The following is a 23021-nucleotide window of genomic DNA, read 5'->3' as shown; positions in this document are numbered from 1 at the left end:
CGTGAGACACGCATTTCAACAACCTGTGACGGAGTATGTTCATATGGGCGGTGAGAGAGAACCCACGGAGGAGATGGAGAGAGTCCCACACGGCAACCAGGAGGACAGGTAGCGAGTCTCACACACATCTCAAAACACGCCCTCACCACACATAAGGTATTTATGATAAAAATATACTAAATGAGTAAAAGTAAGACAAAAAAACTAAACGTTTATACAAAAAGTTTCACAAAATGACAACAGAAATGTACAAAAATATACAAAAAGGTTCCAAAAACACACTGAATGAATCCAAAAAACATACATTGCAGAAAAATACGCCAAACGACAAGACAAATATGAAAATGACTCAAAATATACAAAACTAAATATTTATACACAAAATGACAACAGAAATGCACAAAAAAGATTCACACAATGACTCCAGAAACACACTACAATGGCAACAGAAAACAATAATTATATGAAAAAATGCTCCAAAAGACAACAGAAAAATGCACGACTCCGAAAGACATACAGTACAGAAAAATACACCAAATGAAAAAAATATAAAAATTAGTAAAAAAAACAAATATTTGTAATGCGCATGCCATAGAATTAAACGAATCGCACACGCTATTTTACTTTGCACCCACACATATACCCCTTTATATCACTACAGTACTGAGTATGTTCACCTCTTTGTACATCCAACCTCCAAACACATACTCATTTGGCCATAATTGACAGCTCTACTTAAGCTCCCACATGAATACATACTTCCAACAGGCACTGTACTAATAATAATGTAATGTCATGTACAATGTAACTACACTGAAATCTGTCTGTTGATTTTACCTATCATGTTGAGGAGTAATATATAATAATAATAATAATAATAACAAAATAACAATCTGTAAGCACACAAGAAAACATCTTTTAAAAAAAAGGGAAAAAAAGAAAAGTATTTTAACACAAAAATAGAATAATTCCCATATTCTTATTCCATAAGAATAACGTCCCCAAGGTTGCACTTTGCACGTCGTATAAACAATACACAAGTATGTAAGGAGCCGACAATATTCAGACAATAAGTGGCATACAATGTAGCAGTCCCTGCTAGATTTTTAATATTCTTAGTTTCTTAAAGGTATCTGGCGACCAGGTCCTGACCCCAAGGTTGAAAACCCCTGGCTTAGAGGGAGCTACATGAGCGCTTGCTGGTGCAGGCTCTGCTTCATTTGATCCTCCTTGTTGCCGTGTTTGTGCATGTTGTTGTGTGCGTATATACAGCCTGTCCTCTCTGCTCTCATGTGTAGTGTAACTAGCTCCCCTCTATTCCGCTGTGCTCAGGTCTCCCCTCACTGCCACTAGGACGTGTGCATCTCTCACACCAACCACCACCCACTGATAACGTTCTCCATGTATCAGATTGAGGCCCAGCCAGCTGTCCACAGTCCTTCTCCCCTGACACACGCACATGCACATGTAACAGTGACAGTGACACGCTTCCCGCCGGCCTCTGGTGCAGCTCTGAGATTAGGCCTGTTATGCACTATGGTGTGTGTGTGTGTGTGTGTGTTTGAGTGTGTGTGTCACAAAGCAGGGCATGGTTTAGGGGGGATCTGTGTGTGTCTTTGTGCTTGTCATGAGGGGCCGCCTGTCCTACAGAGCACAGAGGAGGAACCAGAAGAGGAGAAACTCAGTGAAGGAGATGAATTAGTCAGGGTGGGATGTGACACACCAAAAGTGAAGGACTGGGAGCTTTACAGCTTTCAGCATCAGGTTCCCTCAGCTCGACCTTCTGTACCAGCTTCTCTGAACATCTCAACCTGCAGCTGTAGCCTACATTAGGGTAGTTCACAATATGATGGTATAAGTTAGTGGTTCTCAAAAAGGGGTATGTGTACCCCTAGGGGTTTTGGAGACATTGAAGTGGGTACTCGGAAAGAAAATAATCAGGAAATGTTCCTTTTTAGGCTAATTTTTTTTGGACAAATTCAATAATTAGCAACATTTTACAAAGGAGACGTATTTACTCACTATTGAAGTAATCACATAAAATTTGCATTGTATTTTTCAAAAAATAAATTCCACTTTAAATTCCAACTCATTGTTTTAAAATTGTAGATTAAGCCTTAAGGAAACAATGCTTGAGACACATTTAGGGCTTTAGGAGAGCTCGCTGTTCCACAAATAAACAATCATCTGAAACTATGGAGAGGGTACTAATGATATCAAGAGGATTTGACAAAAATGCAAAAGTGGTGCACGGGACAAAAAAGATATAGAACCAAATTTGGTTAGATTGCTTTTGGCTTTGTTCCTATTGACATTTTGGAAAATCTGTACCAAAAATTGAGCCAATATAACGTCAGTAAAGGGGGGCACACTTTTTCACAATTTTTATTGTTCAACCAAAGAATGCGTAACTTTCACAGTTATCAGAAACTTGAATGATAGTATATAAGTATGGTTATTAATAATCTCTCCCTGTATTTAAAATAAATCAGTAAGAGCATTAGAGCGTCAACATTGTGAAAAAGTGCCAGACCTAAATGTGCAACAATTGACTCCATTTTTGGTGCAGATGTTAAAAATGTCTATTATAGAACAAGGCAAAAAAGTGATAAAGCAAAGTTTGGTAAAAAAATAATTTTGTGAACCACCCGAGTCTCCATGTTGGGAAATCCATGGATCAATGACTGTGGAAAGGATTGAAGGTGTGTTTTTCTCCTTCTTTTCTGTTTGTCCATGGTGCTCGGGCCTGTTTGCGGGTGTTTTCTTTGCTGCTGTAGCATGTGAGCTATGAGTTATGGGGTTGCCTCTGTGTATTGGCTGATTAGGTGTGAGCTGTCATAGGGGTGTCGTGTGCACCTTCCTGCTCACGTTGCAGGGGCAGCCCTATGGGGGGTGTCCTCCCATCTCTCCCACCCCTGTCCAAACAAGAACCATACACACACACACGTACCTCTAATCATTGCCTGGCAGGGAGGGTGCTGCTGCTTAGAGCAACAGGTTCTGTGTGTGTGTATGTGTGTGTGTGTGTGTGTGTGTGTGTTATTAGGTGTCTGCAGTTCTAATAAAGGAAAGAGCCTCGTCCTTCACTGCCTCATCATATGGCTTTGCACTGCTTTGTGTGCCGGTTCTGATTTGTGTCCATCAGTCAGTCAGTCAGTTGATCCAGTGGTGGTCCCGTGGTGATCGAGTAGTGGTCATTGGTGGCTCCAAGCTTTGGGATCACCTGGAGAAAATCACACTCAGGACTTTCATCTGTTTGATGCTTTAACCTGTTGGAGGACAAGTTCCCTGAAGACACTGAGGACTGTGTGCGTGTGTGTGTGTGTGTGTGCGTGTGTGCGTGTGTGTGGTCCCCACACCATTGGAAATGCTGGGGTGTCCAGCGAGGTTATTTTTGGATCAGTGACAGCGTGTCAATGGCTTCAGATGCGTCGCAAAGAAAGGCTCTGAGGTACCAACAGACCCTGGTAAGTCTGGCCCACCTGTCTCTCATTGTTTGTTTGTTTTTGTTTGTTATCGTTGTTTCTTCTTCTTCTTCTTCTTCCATCGCTCCATCTCAACCCTCTGCCATGTTTACCAGTTTGCTGCTCACCATTCTCTATAATTGTTGATATCACACTTTCATTGCTTTTTCATTCTATAAGGTTTCATCAACTGCAATATCTTAAGGCAGGGTTTTTCAACCTTGGGGTCATGACCCCATGTTTGGTCACCTGGAAATAAAATGGGGTCACCTGAAATGTCTTGTAATAAAGAATAATTTAAAAAAAAAAATTATTTATTTATTTTTATTTATCTATTTTGCACAATTAAAAAAGCAATACATAATGTCTCAGAAATAGACAAACAGTGGAGTAAGAGTCAAAAAGCTCAAATATATATATATATATATATATATATATAATTTTTTTTTTTTTCAAATTAAAATACTACACACAATCTCAAACAGCTGCATTCTATACTTTCACATTTTCCAATACAAATTTAGTTCAAATAAAATACAGTATAAAAATATCTGAGCTGGTGCATATTGTCACATATTGCACTAATCTTTACTACTGTTACACAGTATAAACAGTATGATCAAAAAACTATTAGTCTGAATTCGCTAGAAATTTGTAATATAAAAATGGTGTCATGTCCCATAAAAGATTAGGAACCACTGCATTAAGGCCTGTATATCTATTTCTGCAATATTATGTGTTTTTGTTTTTTAATAGTGCAAATAGTTAAATGAAAATAATAATAAATACACTTAAAAAAATAAATGCAATTAGTCATTTATTTCATTTTTTTTTACTAGACATTTAAGGCAACCCCAAGGTTGAAAAACACTGTCTTAAGGCCTCTTTGTTGTCTAGATGTTATTGCAACATCACCCAAAGTCCTCCTTCCACCCTCCTGCTAAACACCCCTTGTCTCAGCCCACACACACTTTCCACATCTGTTGTATTTTCCCGCTGAGCATAATTTCTACAATGTCAATGTCAAAGTATTTATGTTCAGCCCTTAACCACGTTCACAGTCTTCACAGCTTCACACCACCCGCGTATACACACACAGTAACAGCGATAAATGGAAAGTCATTTTTGCAAAAACACAGTCACTTATTATTTGTTATTGTCAGTGCTTTTCAACCCAGTATGACGCTGTTTTTTTTAATGTTCTTTCTTCTTTTGGAACATTTCTTCCTCATCATCTTTACTTCATTCAGCTGCAGGCTTTTCAAGTCAAAGCAGTTTTCATATTATGGTAGATATGAATAGAAGTTGGAAATATAACCAGACAGGTTAGATATATGTGTTGAGATGAACGTTATGGCACTAGACTAGCAGTTCATCTCATCAAATGATCATGCAGATAGACAGCCATCCTCTCAGGAGCATCCTAACATCTCCACTTCTATTTACAGATTGGCTTTTTTCTTTATAAATTACATAAATAGTAAAGAGCACATAGGCTTAAAGTGTTTACGTCTGTAGAGGTGATTGTGGAGTAAGACAATAAAAGCTACATGAGCAAACCAGGCCTGTGTGAGTAACAGACAAAAGGAGAAGCAGCATCAGCGCTCGTACACTTCCTCCTCTCCCTCTCTCCTGTGGAGAAGATGGATGATAGCACACTGAAACATCTAGTCCCCAGCCATCCTTCAGCCCCTCAAGGAGCTTGAGGTCACTTATAAATAAGAAATCGCAATTAATACTTTTTTTTTTTTGCAAGCTGGATGTACCTGTAAAGTCATACAGTGTGTAATTAAGAAGACATTCTGTGTGGGGAGTGTAACATCTGGACACATATGGAAGATGGGCTGGACTATTTACTATTGTTGTAAAGGGCAAACTGGGTCAAAACACAAGTTTTTGTCCCGAACCAAAGACTAGTAACATTTGTCACTACTGAGAGACTGGGTTGAGGGTAATGTATAGTTCTAATTGCACATTTGACGTAATTATAATTGTAGTTTTAATTAAAAAACATCTGTTGCTGTTGTAATCATAATTGAAATGTAATTGAGTTAAGATATTTGACTTTGTAATTGTAAGTCTATGGAAATTGTTATGTATTTTAATGGAAATTCTACAAAAACTGTTCATTACAATTTAATTACACGCAAAACTGGCGAACCATGTTTCAGTTCTATGGCTTGCACATATGTCGTTTAACAAATATTAAAATATGTTTCAAATCATCTTTTCCCACGACCTGTCAGGTCTCTTCAGGATCATTTAGTCACAAGTTTAAAAAAATGAAATCGAGAAGTACAGTATACTGGCACAGATAAGGCTCAGAGACCCACACAAAAATGTTTTCATGGATAAAGAAGCCTAAAAAGATCACCGAGAGATGAAAAAGATATTTTTTTAATGTATTTTACAGTTCACTTAAGACATGGGTTAAAACTGACACTTTGTCATAAGAGATGCTAACAGAAAGCTAACACAAGCACAGTAAGTGTGATTAATTGTAATTGAGAACGTAATTGTAATTAACTTTCAGGGGGAGCATAATCCTTGAATTTTAATTGTAATTGGAAAAAATGCTCTTCACTGTAATTGCAATTGAGTTGTAAGTGAACAGGGATAAATGAAAACTTAATTGTAATTGATGTAATTAACCCCAACCCTGACGACTAATTTGATAAATTACCTTTACTTTGTTTTTAAAACTAAACAATTCCCTTAACAAGTATACAGTATATTTGTTTTATTAGAGCCGCCCGTTATTGATATATGATCTAAACACTGAATCATCCATAAATACAGGAAATAATAAAATACAAGGAGTAGCAATAATGTAATGGTAAAAGAACCCAACAATCACGCTACTTTATAAACATTCATTTCAAGCTTTTTTCAGTGTGAAATACAGAACGAAGCTCTGATTTGTTTATTTATGTGTACATTTAAACTTTATGGTAAAAGTGCATCATGCGTCGTCGTAAATCTGGCATTAAACCAGGGTGAAAAAAAAACAAAAATAAAAAAAACCCCAAAACTTTCACAGCAAGATTAACCTATTGTTGGCCTCTGAGTTTCCAGTTTAAATGATGATCTCAAGTTTGCACAACTGGTGTTGACCTTTGACCCTATCAAAGAGGAAGCTCTCTCTGTGGACATGTGTCATGCTGATAGCCACGCTCCAGCAGAACACACACACACACACACACACACACACACACACACACACACACACACACACACACACACACACACACACACACACACACACACACACACACAGCCTGCTGCTGGTAATAGTTGCATTGACTGCTTAAATTTGAGCAGTTAATTTCCAAGGACAGAAAGCTTTGATGCAGTGAATAATAAGCTATTTACCACGTGGACAGCTTTAGGACTAAGCTGGCTTTGTAACAGCCTTTCATATTTTTCCCACTAAACTCCAATCTATCATTCCGTCCGAGGATTCTCCCCGGGACGAATAAACCGAGGGAGACAAACAGCGGGAAAAATAGAGGAAGAGGTGTGGAGAACTGTGTCAGTGAACACTAGGTCACACGACCACTGCTAAATTTAACCATGAGTTAAGGTTTCACCTCATGGTGGGGGTTTGGATGGATGGGTGCAAGTGAAAGTTTAACGGGCAAAGGTGGGGTTGACAGGTGAGAGGCTGCTACAAGAGTTCAGGTGCAGGGGATACGGCTCTGAAATGTCAAGAACAGCGTTTCTGAGTAAAATGAAAAAAATCCTGAAGACGTGAGTGCTTCTTCTAAGACTGGGCAGGAATCAGTGAATGTGTTTATTTCATTTTTACAAAATAAACTCAGTTTCACTCTGAATACAGAACATTTTGAACTCAAGTGGGTCACAGATTTAGGGTGGGAAAAAATAGTTATTTCAACATTATTCTGCCCTATAATGCACTTCCACGTATGATTCATAGAAACAGCTTGTACGGCACCAACTATATCCAAGAAATATCCCTGCAGGATTTCTGCTTCAAAAATTTCTTGATTTTGTGACCGGTGTTTCAGAAATTCTGTTGGATTTTAGAAAAATTTAGAAGAATTATAGAAAGAATTTCAACAATTTATGACTATGTGACGTACAGGGAAATAGCAAACTCCTGCAAACGTTCTGGAAAAAAAATTACAAATTGAATGAATTTATGAATTTAAAGGGACTGAAATATCAATAACTAAATTATTTTAGTAATTTACATAGTAATTCATACTTTCTCTATCATTTTTACCTCCTTCTGCAGGCCAATTTAGCCCCCGGGCCCTGAGTTTGACACATATGATCTAAAGGTTAACTATATTAACCAAGCCTTAAACCTTTTTTTCTGGATTAAAAAAAAAAAAAACTCACTCCTTTTTTCCACAATAATAATGTCAAGATTTGATCCTTTATCGCTCCATCTCAGGGCTTTAAGCTTCAAATCCATCTCTATCTACACTGTGCCATCCTGACCTGTGGTGTGAGTGCCCTCGTACACATTCAAGCTTGTGAAAGATGTCTATTGTAGGGCAGGGCAGCTGTGGCTACAATAGTAGCTTACCACCACTAAGTGTGGAGTGAAAGAATAATGCCTTAATTCTGTAAAATGCTTTGAGTCCCTATGATAAAGCGCTATATAAAATCCAATGCATTATACGAATAATAATAATTATTATTATTATCAAACTTTATAGGAGCACAAAAAGCCTCCAGGCAACTTTGACACATTCCACCTGGAAAGCATAGCTGCACTTCTTACCCTGCAAACTGTCACTAAGCAGAAATTTGAATTAGTGTGTGTGTGTGTGTGTGTGTGTGTGTGTGTGTGTGTGTGTATGGTTGTGCACATGTACGTTACTGAGTTCACAACATGAGCTGAGACGATAATGGGGTTACAGTATCGATACAATATTTTTTTGAGAGAAGAAAGACCAAAATAATTGCAGTTTGCAAAATAACCGTGCTTGAATGTACTGTACATACTATATGGCCTTTTCAAGTAAATAGAAATATAAAAATAAAAACAGACCATAACAATCTGGTGTGTAGTAGTTTTTTTTATGTGACCCACATAATATATCGTCCCAGCTTTATAATGTCAGAGTTGCACATGTTTATTCAAAATTCAGATGAACAGTAGATAAAACAGCACTAACTGTGTCACTGCTGTGAAAATAGAAATTGTGTAAAAAAAGAAATAAAACAAAGACAAAAGCTGATGCCTTTAAAGGATTTCCATCCTTTGTTCTCTAATGACCTTGAACCTTTCCTGCAACCAACCTTCCTCAGCTTCCTCTCTGCAACTGGGTCCTAAAATCCACCTATTTTCACCTATTCTATATCAACAACATGTTATTGTTTCATGTACATAATATTCTGCCCTCAATGGTGTCTCCCATCCGTCTGTCTCTGAACTTCCAATAAGACGTATTACAGTAACAAGCATTCACACATTCCCACATCACAAAAACAACAGTTTTCATTTGACAGCAAATTTTGTTTGAGTTTTAGTCATAATCTTTTGACTAAAATATTTTATTTTTAGTCTAAAGCTAGTCATCACAACTATTTCTATTTCTAGTTTTAGTCAACTAATTGACATTTAGATATCAGTCTAATAAATCTGTTATAGATATAGTCCACCATTTATCAGCCTGACATGGGATTAATGTTTGTAAATAATAATAATAATTTATATAACGCTTTTTTCGAGGAGACTCAAAGCGCGTACAGAATAGTTTTAATTAGTTGACGATAATATCAATATATTTTGATAGAGAGTTTTTGTCAATTAGTCATAGTTTTGTTATTGCGGGTAGAAAAATGCAGTCGATGAAAACTGTGATGATTAAAATTTTTGGCATCACTTTACCTGGAATTTAAATCTGCCATTATCTGTCATTAGCCTGAATAAGGTGTCACGGAGGCTGTCATTACGATAAACTATGACACTTTTGGAGCTATGTTGGCATTTTTTGGGTTAGGTGGAGGGATCTTGTGGGGTTAGGTAGGGTCGGGGGTAGGAGTGTGACGAGATCTCGATACTGCGATATTTTTTCACACGATCAATTATCAATATGCTCACGCTAAGTATCGATTTTAAAAAAACTACATTTTTTAAATTTTAATTTAAATTTTTTGGATTTAAGATTTATTTTATTATTTTCAAAACCTTTTCTGCTTTTTCACTAAAATGTGCAGGTAGGTCTTCACAGAAATGTCACTGTTTGTTGAAGGAACCAATATATTGTTTACTGGAATATTACACTTATAATGGTGTCACTGGTAAGAAAGACCCTATTTTTTGTTCACAGAAAGCACTATTGGAGATACTTATTTGTTCACATTGGTGTGTTGACAATTATTTACAGAAATGTTGCACTAAAATAGTGTCACTGTTCATAGGACACTTTTTCAATTTATTGTCTTTTAGAGATATAAAATAAAAATTTTATTTTTTCACTTAATCTTTTTTTTTCTTGTTATGTCTTTGATTATCGTAGTTGGATTTCTGACCAATATATCAATAATCGCAATATTGTCATATCGTGAGCCTTGTATCGCGTATTGTATCGTGAGGTACCCAGAGGTTCCCACCCCTAGTTAAGGGTTAGGTTTAGGGTAATGACGGCGTAACGTCAGCCTTTATGTATTAAACTTTACGTAAAGTGTTACCAACATTTCTAATCAACAAAATTAACATCGCACAAAAAGAACGCATAGGTTGAGAACATGCAAAATCCACTGTGAGGCAGTGTTGCTAACAGAAGCACAAATATACTGTAAGCCAAACAAGCAGGTGAGTTTACACTGTACCAGAGCCCCGGCAGGCTTTAGTGAAGCATCTCATCTATGCCACACATGCTGAAGGTACAATACAGTACAGTACAGTACAGTACAGGGTTATATGGTTATGTTCCCTCTCAGTCAGCAGGTATTATTTTCATCATCGTGTCCCGCCTGCCTGCACTCACTTGCGATCCTGATGCTGGACAGACAATTTATCGTCTGAATTAAAAGCTGCTGACAATTTATGGAGCCTCAAGTGTCTCCATTAACCTCTACTGCTTTTTCCCTTGTGTGTGTGTGTGTGTGTGTGTATGCGTACATGAACAATATGTGTCAACACTGACCATACCTGACAATCCCTGTACAGTATGAAAAACTGGTAACAGGTACATTCCCAGTGTTCCTAGAAGCACCAAGGACAGTAGAGGACAAATGAAAAGAAGGACATTCTCAGAGGGAGACATAGTTTAGTCAGACGCAGACACAGAGCAGAGACCTGCAGGAGGGACAGCCGACAGGACAGGATGAGGGAGCGGATCAACACTTTTGAGACAGTTCTGAATATAGATCAGTTTACGGTAAGACTTTGCAAAAACTCTCTGACTTTGATGGGACGAGGAGGCAGAAATTATTAATGTTTTCTTTTTTCTCTTAGGGCCTTCAAACCCAGGCAGCTAAGACTTTGATATTTAATACAGGTGTTTTTATGTTTTTTCAATTTAAGTGTTAATTTAATGATTATGATGTAATTCAAATTCATACACCCGTGTTTAAAGAAGTCCTGTTTAACTCTAAACTTGAGAAAAAAATCTGACTATGTTTTAATGGTACAGGCTTCCTGGGTCAAATATTGAAGGATGATAATATAATTTTATATAGAATACTTTATGTGAAGTTGGACTTTGGTTTGGTCTGATGTGTATAACCAGGTTTCTTTTCTCTTTTGGCACTCATGGACTAAAGGTGTCCCGAGTCAGTAATGATGTCGGATATCAGCTTGCATCTAAAATATCTGATACATAATTAGTTTTTATTGGATTTATTGAAGTTATTTTTCAGGGTCTTCTCTTTTTTTATTCATTGTAATTGCAGAATATGCTTATACATTTAAGTTAAACTTGTGGATATTTTGCACTTTATTATTTGGCTTGAAGTTGTATACATAGAAAACTTTTTAATTTTTTAGTTTATTGTGTCATTGCACTCTGAAATGAAAGCACAGAACAAATAAGCAATTTGAGTTGAAAACGAAATGATTGAATCCATGATCAATACTGTTCACCTGATGCTCATGAGGGTCTGGTACCACAGTGTGTTCCAACACTGCTTTTATGTAGACAGAGGTGGTTGGAAGTAACCAACACCTGTAGGAATGAGTAGCACCAGCTTTCGAGGCTGATTCAACCTTCATAGCTGCAGAACAGCTTTAAATTGTTAACCTGAAAAAAAGCCATATTGAAATTCTGAAATTAACATTATTTTTTAGTTTTGGATAACCAATCGTTTTTTTTTTTTTTACCTCTGGCTGATCAGTACTTACCTTTGTACCATTTCAAGATATTCATTGGACTTGCATGACTTGACTTGTAATAAATAACTGGAAAAATTAGGGTGTTCTAAAACTTTTATCAATTTTATTCAATTGTTGAATATTCTTATGTTTAAGGTTAAATGTATGTAAGTCTTTGGTTATTGATAAATTGGTTTGATTGATTGATTACTAAGTATCGAGATTGTTAAGATTGTATTGGATCAATATCGATGTGGGCCAATTCTCAAAGCAGCAATATCGGTATCGTATCGGAAGTGAAAAAGTTGTATCAGGAATACCTCATCATTGACTTACCTTTGTCAGAAACAGTGTGTAGAGTGCGTGGATGGCTTTGGTATTGTGCTTTTTTTAATACATATGGAGTGTGTGCGTGTGCGTGTGTGTGTGCGTGCGTGTGTGTGTGTGTGATCTCCAGATCCATCATTCATTGAGAGGGTCAGATTTTATCATTAACCTTGTGCTACAGGACAAAAGTGCGTTGTTGTAAGGCCTCACACACACACACACACACACACACACGCAGACTTATTTTATAAGTTCACTGCGAACCAAAACAAACACAAAGTTCCCCTGCTGAACAGTAAACACACTATATGACTGGTAGTTATGAATATGCAGCGCTGATTCTCCCTGGCCTCATGAGCAGGAATATGCGATTATTTTTTTAATTAACTCTCAATGTCAGACTGCCCTTCAACCTCTCGCTCTCTCTCTCTCTCTCTACTAACACGCTCCTGTTGGTATTTACACATACAGTTATTTTCCTCTTCAGTTTCTTGTGTTCAACATCATGTCTCACCCTGCTGGATCACTGGATGGAAGAATAATATCTGAATGTATGAAAAGCACCTGAATGCTAAGCAGCATAAATTATACATGGAGCTTACATTTTGTATTTATTAGTTAATCCTATGAGACTTTCAATCAGCATGCATCTGAAGTGTAAAGCTTGGTGGTGGAGCTAATGAGATGTACTGGGAGCTGCACAACAACGTCTGGTTATTTTCACGTGTCTGCAAAGAGATTAAAGGTGAGGGAAAGGAGCAGGGAAGGTGTAAGGAGCTCGCTGTGAGAAAATCACTCTTCTCCTCTCTGTCACTCCTCAGAGGGACACTGGGAAGGACATTAGTCCTGACATTCACCACCAACACTGGGAATGTCATTCCACATTCGGAGGGTCAGACATTGGCAGCAGCTTTGCACGGATGCGTGTGAAAGTTGCAGGAATGGTGTTTGCTGATGTCACATCAGGGCCGTGTGTGGCCAAGAATAATGAATGAACACTAGGGTCTAACTGGTAACATGCTGTTTTTCTCACGCTGTTGCTTCCCATTAGTTTCCTACAGAGGTTTTTGTCTGCATGTGGTTTTGCTGAAAGAAACTCAGATCTGTTTTAAAAAATCAAAGATATTCTTTACTAATATAACTTTTAATTGATTATTTTAATTATCAACCTTAATGTTTTGTACATTGGTCTTTGATTACAATGACACCGGGTTTGTCGCTTAAAATAGTTAAAAAGATTGGTGACACTTTACTTGAAGTTTTATACATAAGGCTGACATTACGTTGTCATTAACTGTCATTAGCATGAAGGTTGTCATTAAGTGTTGTTCGCTAAATTATGACACCTTTGGAGCTATTTTGGCATTTTTTGGTTATGTGGAGGGATCTAGTGGGGTTTGGTAGGGTTAGGGTTAGATAGGGAATTAGATTTAAGGTTAGGTAGGGTTGGGGTTGGGGGTTAGGGTTAGGATAGAGAACTAGATTAGGGTTACGGTTAGTTAGGGTTCGGGGTTAGGGTTAGGATACAGAACTAGATTAAGGTTCAGGTTAGGTAGGTTTAGGGTTAGGGTTAGGGAACTAGATTAGGGTTAGGTAGGGTTAGGTTTCAGGGTTACGGTTAGGTAGGGTTAGGGGTTAGGGTTAGGATACGGAACTAGGGCTAAGGTTTGGGGTTAGGGTTAGGATACAGAACTAGATTAGGGTTCAGGTTAGGTAGGTTTAGGGTTAGGGTTAGGGAACTAGATTAGGGTTAGGTAGGGTTAGGTTTCAGGGTTACGGTTAGGTAGGGTTAGGGGTTAGGGTTAGGATACGGAACTAGGGCTAGGGTTTGGGGTTGGGGTTAAGGTTAGGTTTCAGGGTTACGGTTTGATAGGGTTAGGAGGCATAATGTTAGTCTTTATGTATAAAACTTCAACTAAAGTGTTACCAAAATATTTTAAAGCATCTTTTTGATATTGGCTTGATGGAGAATCTATTTTTGAGTTCTGTTTGGTCTAATTTCTTTATCATTTATTTATTCATGTTGTGTCCCTGCTAACAGGCTGACATAGGGCCAACACATGTAGACAGTCATTTACAGTATATACAACCTAACATATGTTTTTTAAATGTGGGAGGAGGCTGCTGAAGCTGGAGAACATGCAAACCTACACAGAGAGACATAGAGAGGTCCCAGGTTCCTGGCTAGGGAATTAAACCCAGCAGGGGAGCCGTATTGTAGAGAAGCAGAATTTTTTTAATCTCTTTCTGCTTATTTTGAGCTGGTTCCTGTATTTTTTTAGCATAAATTAATATCTGATTAGCTTAGTTTGTTTTTACTCACTTAATTCCTGTTTGTGTCTCTGTTCGGGCTACTCTGTATTTCCAAAGGTCCAAGTCTTTTTTCATTTTGTGTATTAAGTCTGTGCCTGATTCTATCTGCATCCCCCTCAGCGCTGTAATATTTTCATTCAGTTAGTCTATAGTTTTTGGTCTTTCTGATACTGAGAGTTTTATCTGACTTTTTTTCAATGTTCTTTTGCTTCTTTACCGTTATTTTCTTTGAGTAAAATGGACGAATCCTAAGCTGTCCATCCAGTTAGGTTCATTAGATTGGCTTCAAGAGGTCACCTTTATTGTGATTTTATGTAGGCTACTGTACACGTGAGTGTGTGAAATGTGATATTTGACCTTGTCTCCTCTATAAAAACAGACATCAGAGTGTAGAAACATGTGTCTCTCATGTATATTTGACAGGGGGTGTGAGGTGAAAGGTTCAGGGCCTTTATGGGGGACATTTGTCCCCCTCTGTCCAAGATCTTCTCCCAGGTTTCTGTTGTAATTGTCCCTGGCTTTGATGGCGCCTGCAGTGTCAGCGACTGTTTGATGATGTTGATGGATTGGTGCTCTGGGGTTAATGTGTGGTGCAGTGGTCATGTTATTGGTAGCATCTGCAGCGTGGGACAAGAGAAAGACCAGAGACGGAGCTGCATCATGCTAACGAAGCCTGATGAAGAGCACGTACAGGTACAGCACCAAAGAACACATCTGGTTGGATATTTTTCTTTCATTCTGCGATGACCTCAATCGCACCTTTATCTCTAATCTCCCGAATTTAGTTTGCATGATTTCTCTGTCTTTGAAATGTTTTTTTTTTTCTCTTTTGCTGTTTTTAAAATTATTTAATGGTAAAATTATGAATTCAAGGCAGGTTTTTAAAATGAAAAAACTTGAAACAAATTTTACATTTAGCCAATGGTCAGAGAGTTCAAACCTCTTCATATAGCGGGTAATGAAAAGAATGTGTTAACCAACGCAAGTTTATTTTTTCTTTTTCTGATGTGTTCAAACAAACAAAAAAAAGCGTCCCCTACAATACGAGCACAAAATTATTATTGGGATTTTTTTCCCTCAGTTTGAAACCAAAAATAACAGTTTTATTTTATTTGTTTATTTGTCTGTGAGCAGGATTATGTCAAAAGTACTGAACAGATTTTGACAGTTTTAACCAAAGATTTACTTAAAAGGCAATGGAAGATTCCATTAGGGATTTGGATCAATATACTGATTCTAGATCAATTGAAAAAAAAAAATCCAAAATATTTCTCTCTCTCTCATCATTGGCAAAATTTCAAAAATGTACATCTCGGTTTGGTATTGAGTTATCATCATGAACTTTGACTCAAATATGTTAGTTCTGTTCTTCCATTAGTTTCATGCGGATCAGATGTGGATTGTGAATTTCATCAAGATTTTTCAAAAAGATGGAGTTTTGTGGAGGTTTGCGCGCTCTGAGTTTTATTATTTTTTATTTTGTTATTTTTGCTGCAAGTTAGTGCTTGTACTTTTCATCATACGCCTGAAAATTAGGTGTTGAATAATATGGGATTTTGGCAAAAAGCTCATTTAATAATCTTCTTTTCATTTTTGATAGTTGTGAGGTTCTTTTCTTTGTGTGCATGCTGCTATTGTGGGTGAGAATACGTGAGATGTTGCATTATTATAATTATGTTTTGTGCAACATAATTTAGTTTAGTGAGTGTAAGGTTCACAAGTCCCTGCGATCCTGAAAAGGACCAAAACGAGTTGGAAAATGGACGGATAGAAGGTTCACGGGTGCATTAGGAAATGAAAATTTGACATGATATTTGATTTAATGAAATCTGAAATGATATATCAGACTTTTTGGAAATATCATACACAATCAGACTAACAGTGAGGGAGGAAAAGCCCATATATTACACTCAGTTCTTTCTATTCTCATGAACATTTTCGCTGACTGTGGCTTGTTGTTGAATCTTGAACATCATGTCTGTCCGCTGCTGAGGGTTGGTCCTGTGAGGGCCTTGTGGCCTGCTTAAGTCAGCTTTCCTTTCATGAGTGAACATGAGACAGAAATGTGTGTCAGACGCCTCTCCTCATGATTTAGCCGCTTGCTCTGCAGTATGATGGGATGCATGTGATCTGCAGGTTTTAGTTGCACATTTAGCTGCACCTGTATCTGCATGTATGTTACTGCTTCCAGCATTTTAACAAGTGCAAGATGATCACAAGGTGTCATTTTCTGACCCCGGGAGTGTGTGTGTGTGTCTTCGGTTGTGGGTGTAAAGCTCACACATGGCTACAGAGGAGATGTGGAATGTCCTCTCCTCCAGGATCTCCTCCTCTGGCTCTTGCCCAGCTCCTGCCTGCACTCAGGGAGGGGTTTTTCCGTTCTACATGCCCGTTTTGTCTATTTCTGTCTGCCTGAGTATTCAGGTTGGTGTGTATCCCTTACACACACACATACACACACTACACAACACATTCCTCCTTGCTTTCTCGTTATCTCAAGACTCTTCGTACTGGATCCAGTTTTGACCTTCTCCAAGTCTCAGGTGTCAGAAGTATTTCACCTCTCCAGTTTCCATCTTCTTCAACCCAGCATCCTGTTTCTCTGCAGTCTAAGAAACAGCAGGTTTAAAAGAGTGTTTTTCCTCCCTCTCTTACAGCTGTACGGAGAGTACAGAGAGCAACTGGGAAACTTTGCCCGTCGGGAAGCTGCCCGTTTGCTCACAGAGAGACAATGCAAGCGGCGGACGGAGGACAACGCCACGGCCTCGGGCCGCAAAGGCCACGGCCGGCGACATCATCACCATCCATCTCTGAACCTGGAGTCGCATCACATTCACGTGTCTTCCAACATAAAACCTCGTTCTTACACCAAATGCCAAGGTGACCAAAACAAAAGCTCACCTTTAGTAGATTTATGCTAATTTGCAGAGTGGGAAACATTTATGTGGCAGCTTCACTATCATATTACTTTACTCAGTTTCATTTCACATGCAACATGATGAGCTCATAAAAAAGGATCTTAAAAAAACTCTTTTGGGTTAGTTCAATGAGGTGATTGGACTTACCGACCAAAATTTAGGACATAAATCATGAAAACATCCACTTTTGACATGTCTTAAAGTAGTGAACCTCAAAGTGTGTTACACATTCATTTACAGGTTCAGTCATTGTTACTGCAAACTTCATTTGTGTACTAAAAAGTTAAATGCACAGATTTATGCTGAATGTTAAGTTGACAATATGTATATAAAGTGTGCTTCTGTCTTTTGCAAGGATGTTGGTTTCATATAAGCTATTATAAGACTTTAGAATATGGATATTTATAATATTGAAAGTTTTGAAAAAGATTTTACAATAAATTTGCCAGAATTCAAAGAAGCCAATATTTTTGATGGATTCGGATAGACCAGAGTTTATTATTGTCATAAAAAGCTTCTTGCACCACTTTTTAGAGTCTCCTTCAGCTCTCCTGTCAGTGTTCACCTTGAGCTGTATCATTTTATACTTCCTGTGACATATTACCTGAGGTGTCACCACTGTGTGGTTTAGTTGAACCACTGATCATAGATTTGTGCTGCTGACTGTAACAATAGCTTCAGAATGGAAAAAGAGTAACAGATGAAGTTTAAAACCATAGCTTTGCTAACGCTGATGCTGATTGCTGACTAAGCTAGCTAACATTTAAAAAAAAAAAAAAAAAATCAAAATATAAAAGTCACATAATTTAACAAAATATAAAGGAGGTAGGTCCTGGGTAACACTTGAAGTTTTATACATAAGGCTGACATTACGCTGTCATTATTGGTCATTAGCATGAATAAGGTGTCATGAAGGCTGTCATTAATTGTTGTTCGCTAAATTATGACACCTTTGGAGCTATTTTGGCATTTTTTGGGATAAGTAAAGGGATCTCGTGGGGTTAGGGTAACAAACAACACAATGACAGCCTTCATGATACATTATTCATACGAATGACAGGTGTCATGTCATAATAATGACAACATAATGTCAGCCGTATAAAACTTCAAGTTAAGTGTTCTCAAATCCTGTTATAGTAAAACTCCCTCAGGTCAATAGCTCATTATTGTCTGCAGTTGGCTGTCCCAACCTCACACAGAACTCAACTTGACTTTATTTGTCTAACTTTTGATCATAAAGCATGATTCTCTTCCAAAGTACAATAATTTAGAACAAAATGTGCTGATGAATAGATTGAAAGCATCTGATGATCTTTGTCTCTCTGTCCCAGACTGCTTGGCTCGTGTGCGGCGGTACATTGTGACAAAGATGGGGGAGGACTGGATTTTTCTGGTCCTCCTGGGGCTGACGATGGCTCTGGTCAGCTGGAGTATGGACTACGCCAGTGCCAGGAGCCTTCAAGGTTGGAGGCCAAGGTCACAGAGCGTGCTGTTGTCAGATCTGCAGCTTATTAACAAAGAATTTATGTTTCTGTTGGCGTTAATCACTCTGCTGCTGTGTGATGTTCCTCTCTGCCCTCCTTCCACTCTCTATTTCCCCTGCTTTTCTCTATTCCAGCTTACAAATGGATCCATGGGGAGCTTAAGGGAAATGTGGCACTCCAGTATCTAGCCTGGGTTACATATCCCATGATCCTTGTCATGTTTGCCTCCCTCTTCTGTCACTTAGTATCCCCACAGGCTATAGGTAAGCTCTCAGTCACCAGTCAACCCCTCTTATCTTCTATGTCTCCCTTTCCGTTGACTGCCAAGCTTTTAGCTTTTTTCACCCTCTAAGTGTTATTTTTTTCTCATGTTGTGTTTTCCTTTTTATGTGCTCCCTTCCGTTCAGGCTCAGGTATACCTGAGCTTAAAACAATCCTAAGAGGTGTGGTCCTTAAGGAGTATCTGACCCTCAAAGCTTTTACTGCCAAAGTCATCGGGCTGACAGCTGGCCTGGGCAGTGGGATGCCAGTGGGCAAAGAGGTAACCATTCCCAGCATCGTTTCATGCTTCATCATCCTAAACCCTTCATTCCCAAAGCAAGAAAACCACCGTTTTCCTTCTTTCCTTCCACTCTCCCTGCTCTTCCTCCAAGCTTTGAAGGAGCTAATAAATCATCTTGTGTCATGTTTTTTTTCTTCCTACTTCACCTCATGGGACTGAAGCAAATTACTCAAGTCCTGCACAAAGGAGTGCATTCATTTTGCCCATTACAGGTGCAAGGCACTGTCACATCCAACAATTATATAGTGATTTATCTGTTTTGATTCAACATGTCCCAGTTCAGGACTCTCTGTTTTTCAGACAACGCTCCATGTCGGTGCAGATAACGCTGCGTGTCGCTCACATGTGTCATTCATGTCTTCTCATCACTCCAGGGTCCATTCGTCCACATCGCCAGTATCTGCGCTGCAGTGTTGAGTCGATTCATGTCCATCTTCTCTGGCGTCTATGAGGTAAGTTGAGGGTCTTTCCAAAAGACCATGTTTGTTATAACACCAAGACTTTGCCCACTATAATCTGCACACCAGTCTAAGTGTAACTTGCTTGATTTGGTCAATGATGGATTGGCTAACAGCTAGTGGCTTTAAGTGTGAATAAACTAATAATTTTGTAGTGAAATCTCCTGGTCTACTGATTTCATGTTAATAAGAGAGTAAGTCTTTCCATGTGCTGAAAAAACGAGTCTCGGACAAACCCACGTAAGTATATTTTTGAGACATTGTCACATGTTGTGACTTTGTTCACATTCTTTGTGGGACAGAATAATATAAACAGTCACCTTGTTTCCCCCCCAGTGAATCTGTAATAAATTACCGTATTTTGTCATTTTATAGCATCGTGTTTCATTGTTTAGCTTCCAACTATCATGTGACAATGATAGAAATTGACTTGTGAAATTGACTACTTCAGGTCGTATTCTATTGCTTTTCGACAGTGAAGCCACTCTTACCACTGATAGCAATATCTCAAAAACAACAGTAAGTGTTGTATGCTCCTGGTGATACAGGCTGACCAGAGCCAACGTCTCAGTTATTGCAGGATCACTACAATATGCTGGAATTCTTTAGTGGACATGTCTGGGCAAATCACAAGTACTTCTACCAAAAAATAGGCAAAAACTTAATCTAATGTAAAGATATACAAAAATGACATATTTTATCACATTTGAGTTAGGGTTACACTTTTGGATTGTGATAAAATAGAAAAAAGGAAAACCTCACAACGGGTTTTGTCCATGAGAATTTGTCATGGATTCACTTCTACCAAAAGCTTCTTTTTGCATCGTTTCCCTCCAGTGCTATGTCACCAGCCAACCTGTCAGGTTCACTTTCATGCAGAGTGCAGTAAAGAAATGCCGACATGACCAGAGGCTCTGCTACAGTGCTTAGGTTTGGAACTTGTGCCAAACTAGGTGAAGTCAGTGTGGCAAAATGAGGATTATATTCCTTCTCTAAACACTCATTTGACCTGCAGAAACACAGGTTCGACCATACCAAGGGCAGGAGACGATTGGATTCCAATCACAATTTTCCAATTTTAATAATCACATTGACGCTGTCAGCACAAGCACCCGACCATGGAAGGCTCGACGTAGGAGGGAGTGGTCTCTGTGTCGGCTCACTACCGGTGCAGATATACACATCCTCCCGGTTACCGCAACGCCCACAAATTAAGGTGTCGGCTTGAAGCACCTGAACGAAATAAAAAATCCATCCTGTTACATGGGTTTAGTTATTAATGTTTTTACAATCACTTTTGTAAATGAAAATTGACCTCATCCTGGACAGTTTTCCTATGTTTTGGTCAACACTTTAACAGTATCCTATAGGTTTATGAGAGGAATTAATTAACAGGGACATTAACAAAGAAGTAGCCAAATTAGTTATGATGAAATTTGGGAAAGATTGCATTAGGTTTCTGACTGGACTGTCAAAAGCAGTAATAACCACAGAGATAATAAGTTGGTCAGAGACGCTGGCATTGAGCAGAAGAAAGGAACTGGTGGTGGCAGAGCGGAGCTGAGGATGCTGAGGTTTTCACTGGGAGCGAGCAGCGTGGACAGGATTAGGAAAGAGTGCATGAGATGGAGAGTGAGTCATAAATTCTGAACTTCACTGGGATCATTCATGCCTTCCCTGAGTTGACATCCTACAGAAAAGTACAATAAAGCTTACAGGACCTGTACTGCGAAGCTGGATTAGTATATCCAGGATATAGCAGGCTTCACCTAACCAGAAGTTCTCTGACAGAGAGCCCCTGTACTACGAAGCAGGATATAAACATGTTCACCCAAGACTTGCAGAGTTTGCAGCGTCAGACCAATCACAAACATGGAGAGACTTATGTCACAATTGAGGAATAATTCTTTAGAAATATGAAGAATTAAAATCCATAATTCAAGTCAAAAACAAAACCGCTGCTGCAGAAAAAGTAGGAAGGAAAGAATGCATGCATGAAGCTACCGACACTGTCAATGCGTAAAAGTGTGATATTATACAATATTAATTCATAATAATGATAAACGGACATCGCTCGGATCAGTTTCACTTTATTACAGCACAGACGTGTTTCTATTCAGGTAATCCTCAATTTATCACACACACACTGGGACGAAAGCGCATTGTTCCACTGTGGTATGTTCCTGCTGAGATTGTCAGCGTCACTGTAGCGTCTTATCTTCTAACAATGGGCAGGTCATTTTCCAAGACTTTTGTTCTGGCTCAGATCTTATCCAGAACCAAACCTACTCCCGACCAGGTTAAGTGTCCAGTCTATGTTACCACAGTGATTTATCTTGGTAAGAAGTTAACCAGCGTCGTAGTACAGGACAAAAGGAAATCCAGATTCGTAGTACAGGCCCACAATGTTGTAAAAATAAGTTGTTACTGGGTGATGTACACAGTAAACTCTACTGCCTATTAAGTGGTTTTATTTGCAGATTTTCACTCAATAGCTCGGCACTGGGGAGTCATTGAGGGTGTGAATGTTAATGTTGGTGCAAACCTTTGACTTGTGAGTCCCTGATACTGTCTGAGGATTAATACTGATTTCCAAAAGTGGGAACCACGGTGTGGCTGCGTCTCTGCTGGACGAAGCTCACAGCGTCCCCTCCTCATTTCACGTGTCTTTGTTTTGTTTTGCCCCCTCACACCTCGTCTGTGTTTGTGTCTCACTGTATTAATAGTGTGGCGGTTATGCCTGGCATGTGTATTAACAGTGACCTCCCATTCCCTGTCTGCCTCTTTCCCCGCCCTCTTTATCCCTTCATATCTCCACCCATCTCCCCTCGGCTCACTGCCCCACAAACCCTTCCTCTTCCTCTTCACCCTCCACTCCCTAACACCAGAACAGGGCCCATAACCAGGAGATGTTGGTGTGTGCCTGTACCGTGGGAGTGGCCACCTGTTTCGCGGCCCCCGTGGGAGGCAAGTCACTCACTCAGACCCAGGTTTCCACTGAAAGTTACACCCCTTACATAACAGGAGGAAACAACAGCAGGGATCAGATCTGTCCTGTCTGACATCAGAGGAATGACAAACACTGCAGGAGTACTGATGTTTCATTTAGTTTAGCTGTTTTTTTCTTTGACAGTCTTGTTTGTTTTATTGAAGTTTATTTTCATCCCTGCGACCCTGAAAATGGATGAATGGATGTTTTTTT

The 23021-nt window shown here is 38.8% G+C and overlaps 1 protein-coding gene across 5 annotated transcripts in view; it reads left to right on the top strand.

The window, feature by feature from the left end:
- Positions 1-2963: 2963 nt before the first annotated feature.
- The window catches only part of clcn1b (chloride channel, voltage-sensitive 1b), a 35883-nt gene continuing 15825 nt past the window's right edge, over positions 2964-23021 (top strand). Inside the window, exons 1-7 of one of the 5 annotated variants that reach the window (XM_028469750.1) lie at positions 13956-15090; positions 16898-16940; positions 17055-17277; positions 18647-18778; positions 18934-19062; positions 19207-19340; positions 19736-19813. In XM_028469750.1, the coding sequence (XP_028325551.1) occupies positions 15074-15090; positions 16898-16940; positions 17055-17277; positions 18647-18778; positions 18934-19062; positions 19207-19340; positions 19736-19813 (756 nt within the window). In that variant the 5' untranslated portion in view covers positions 13956-15073. Of the gene's footprint in view, positions 3468-10077; positions 10826-13955; positions 15091-16897; positions 16941-17054; positions 17278-18646; positions 18792-18933; positions 19063-19206; positions 19341-19735; positions 19814-23021 lie in introns of those variants that run through there. The other 4 variants (XM_028469746.1, XM_028469748.1, XM_028469747.1 and 1 more) reach the window with 4 other exon arrangements.

The sequence above is a fragment of the Gouania willdenowi genome, chromosome 16, assembly GCF_900634775.1.
Source record: "Gouania willdenowi chromosome 16, fGouWil2.1, whole genome shotgun sequence".
NCBI lineage: Eukaryota > Metazoa > Chordata > Actinopteri > Blenniiformes > Gobiesocidae > Gouania > Gouania willdenowi.
The sequence above is the reverse complement of the archived record's forward strand: the minus strand, read 5'-3'. Positions and strand labels throughout refer to the sequence as shown.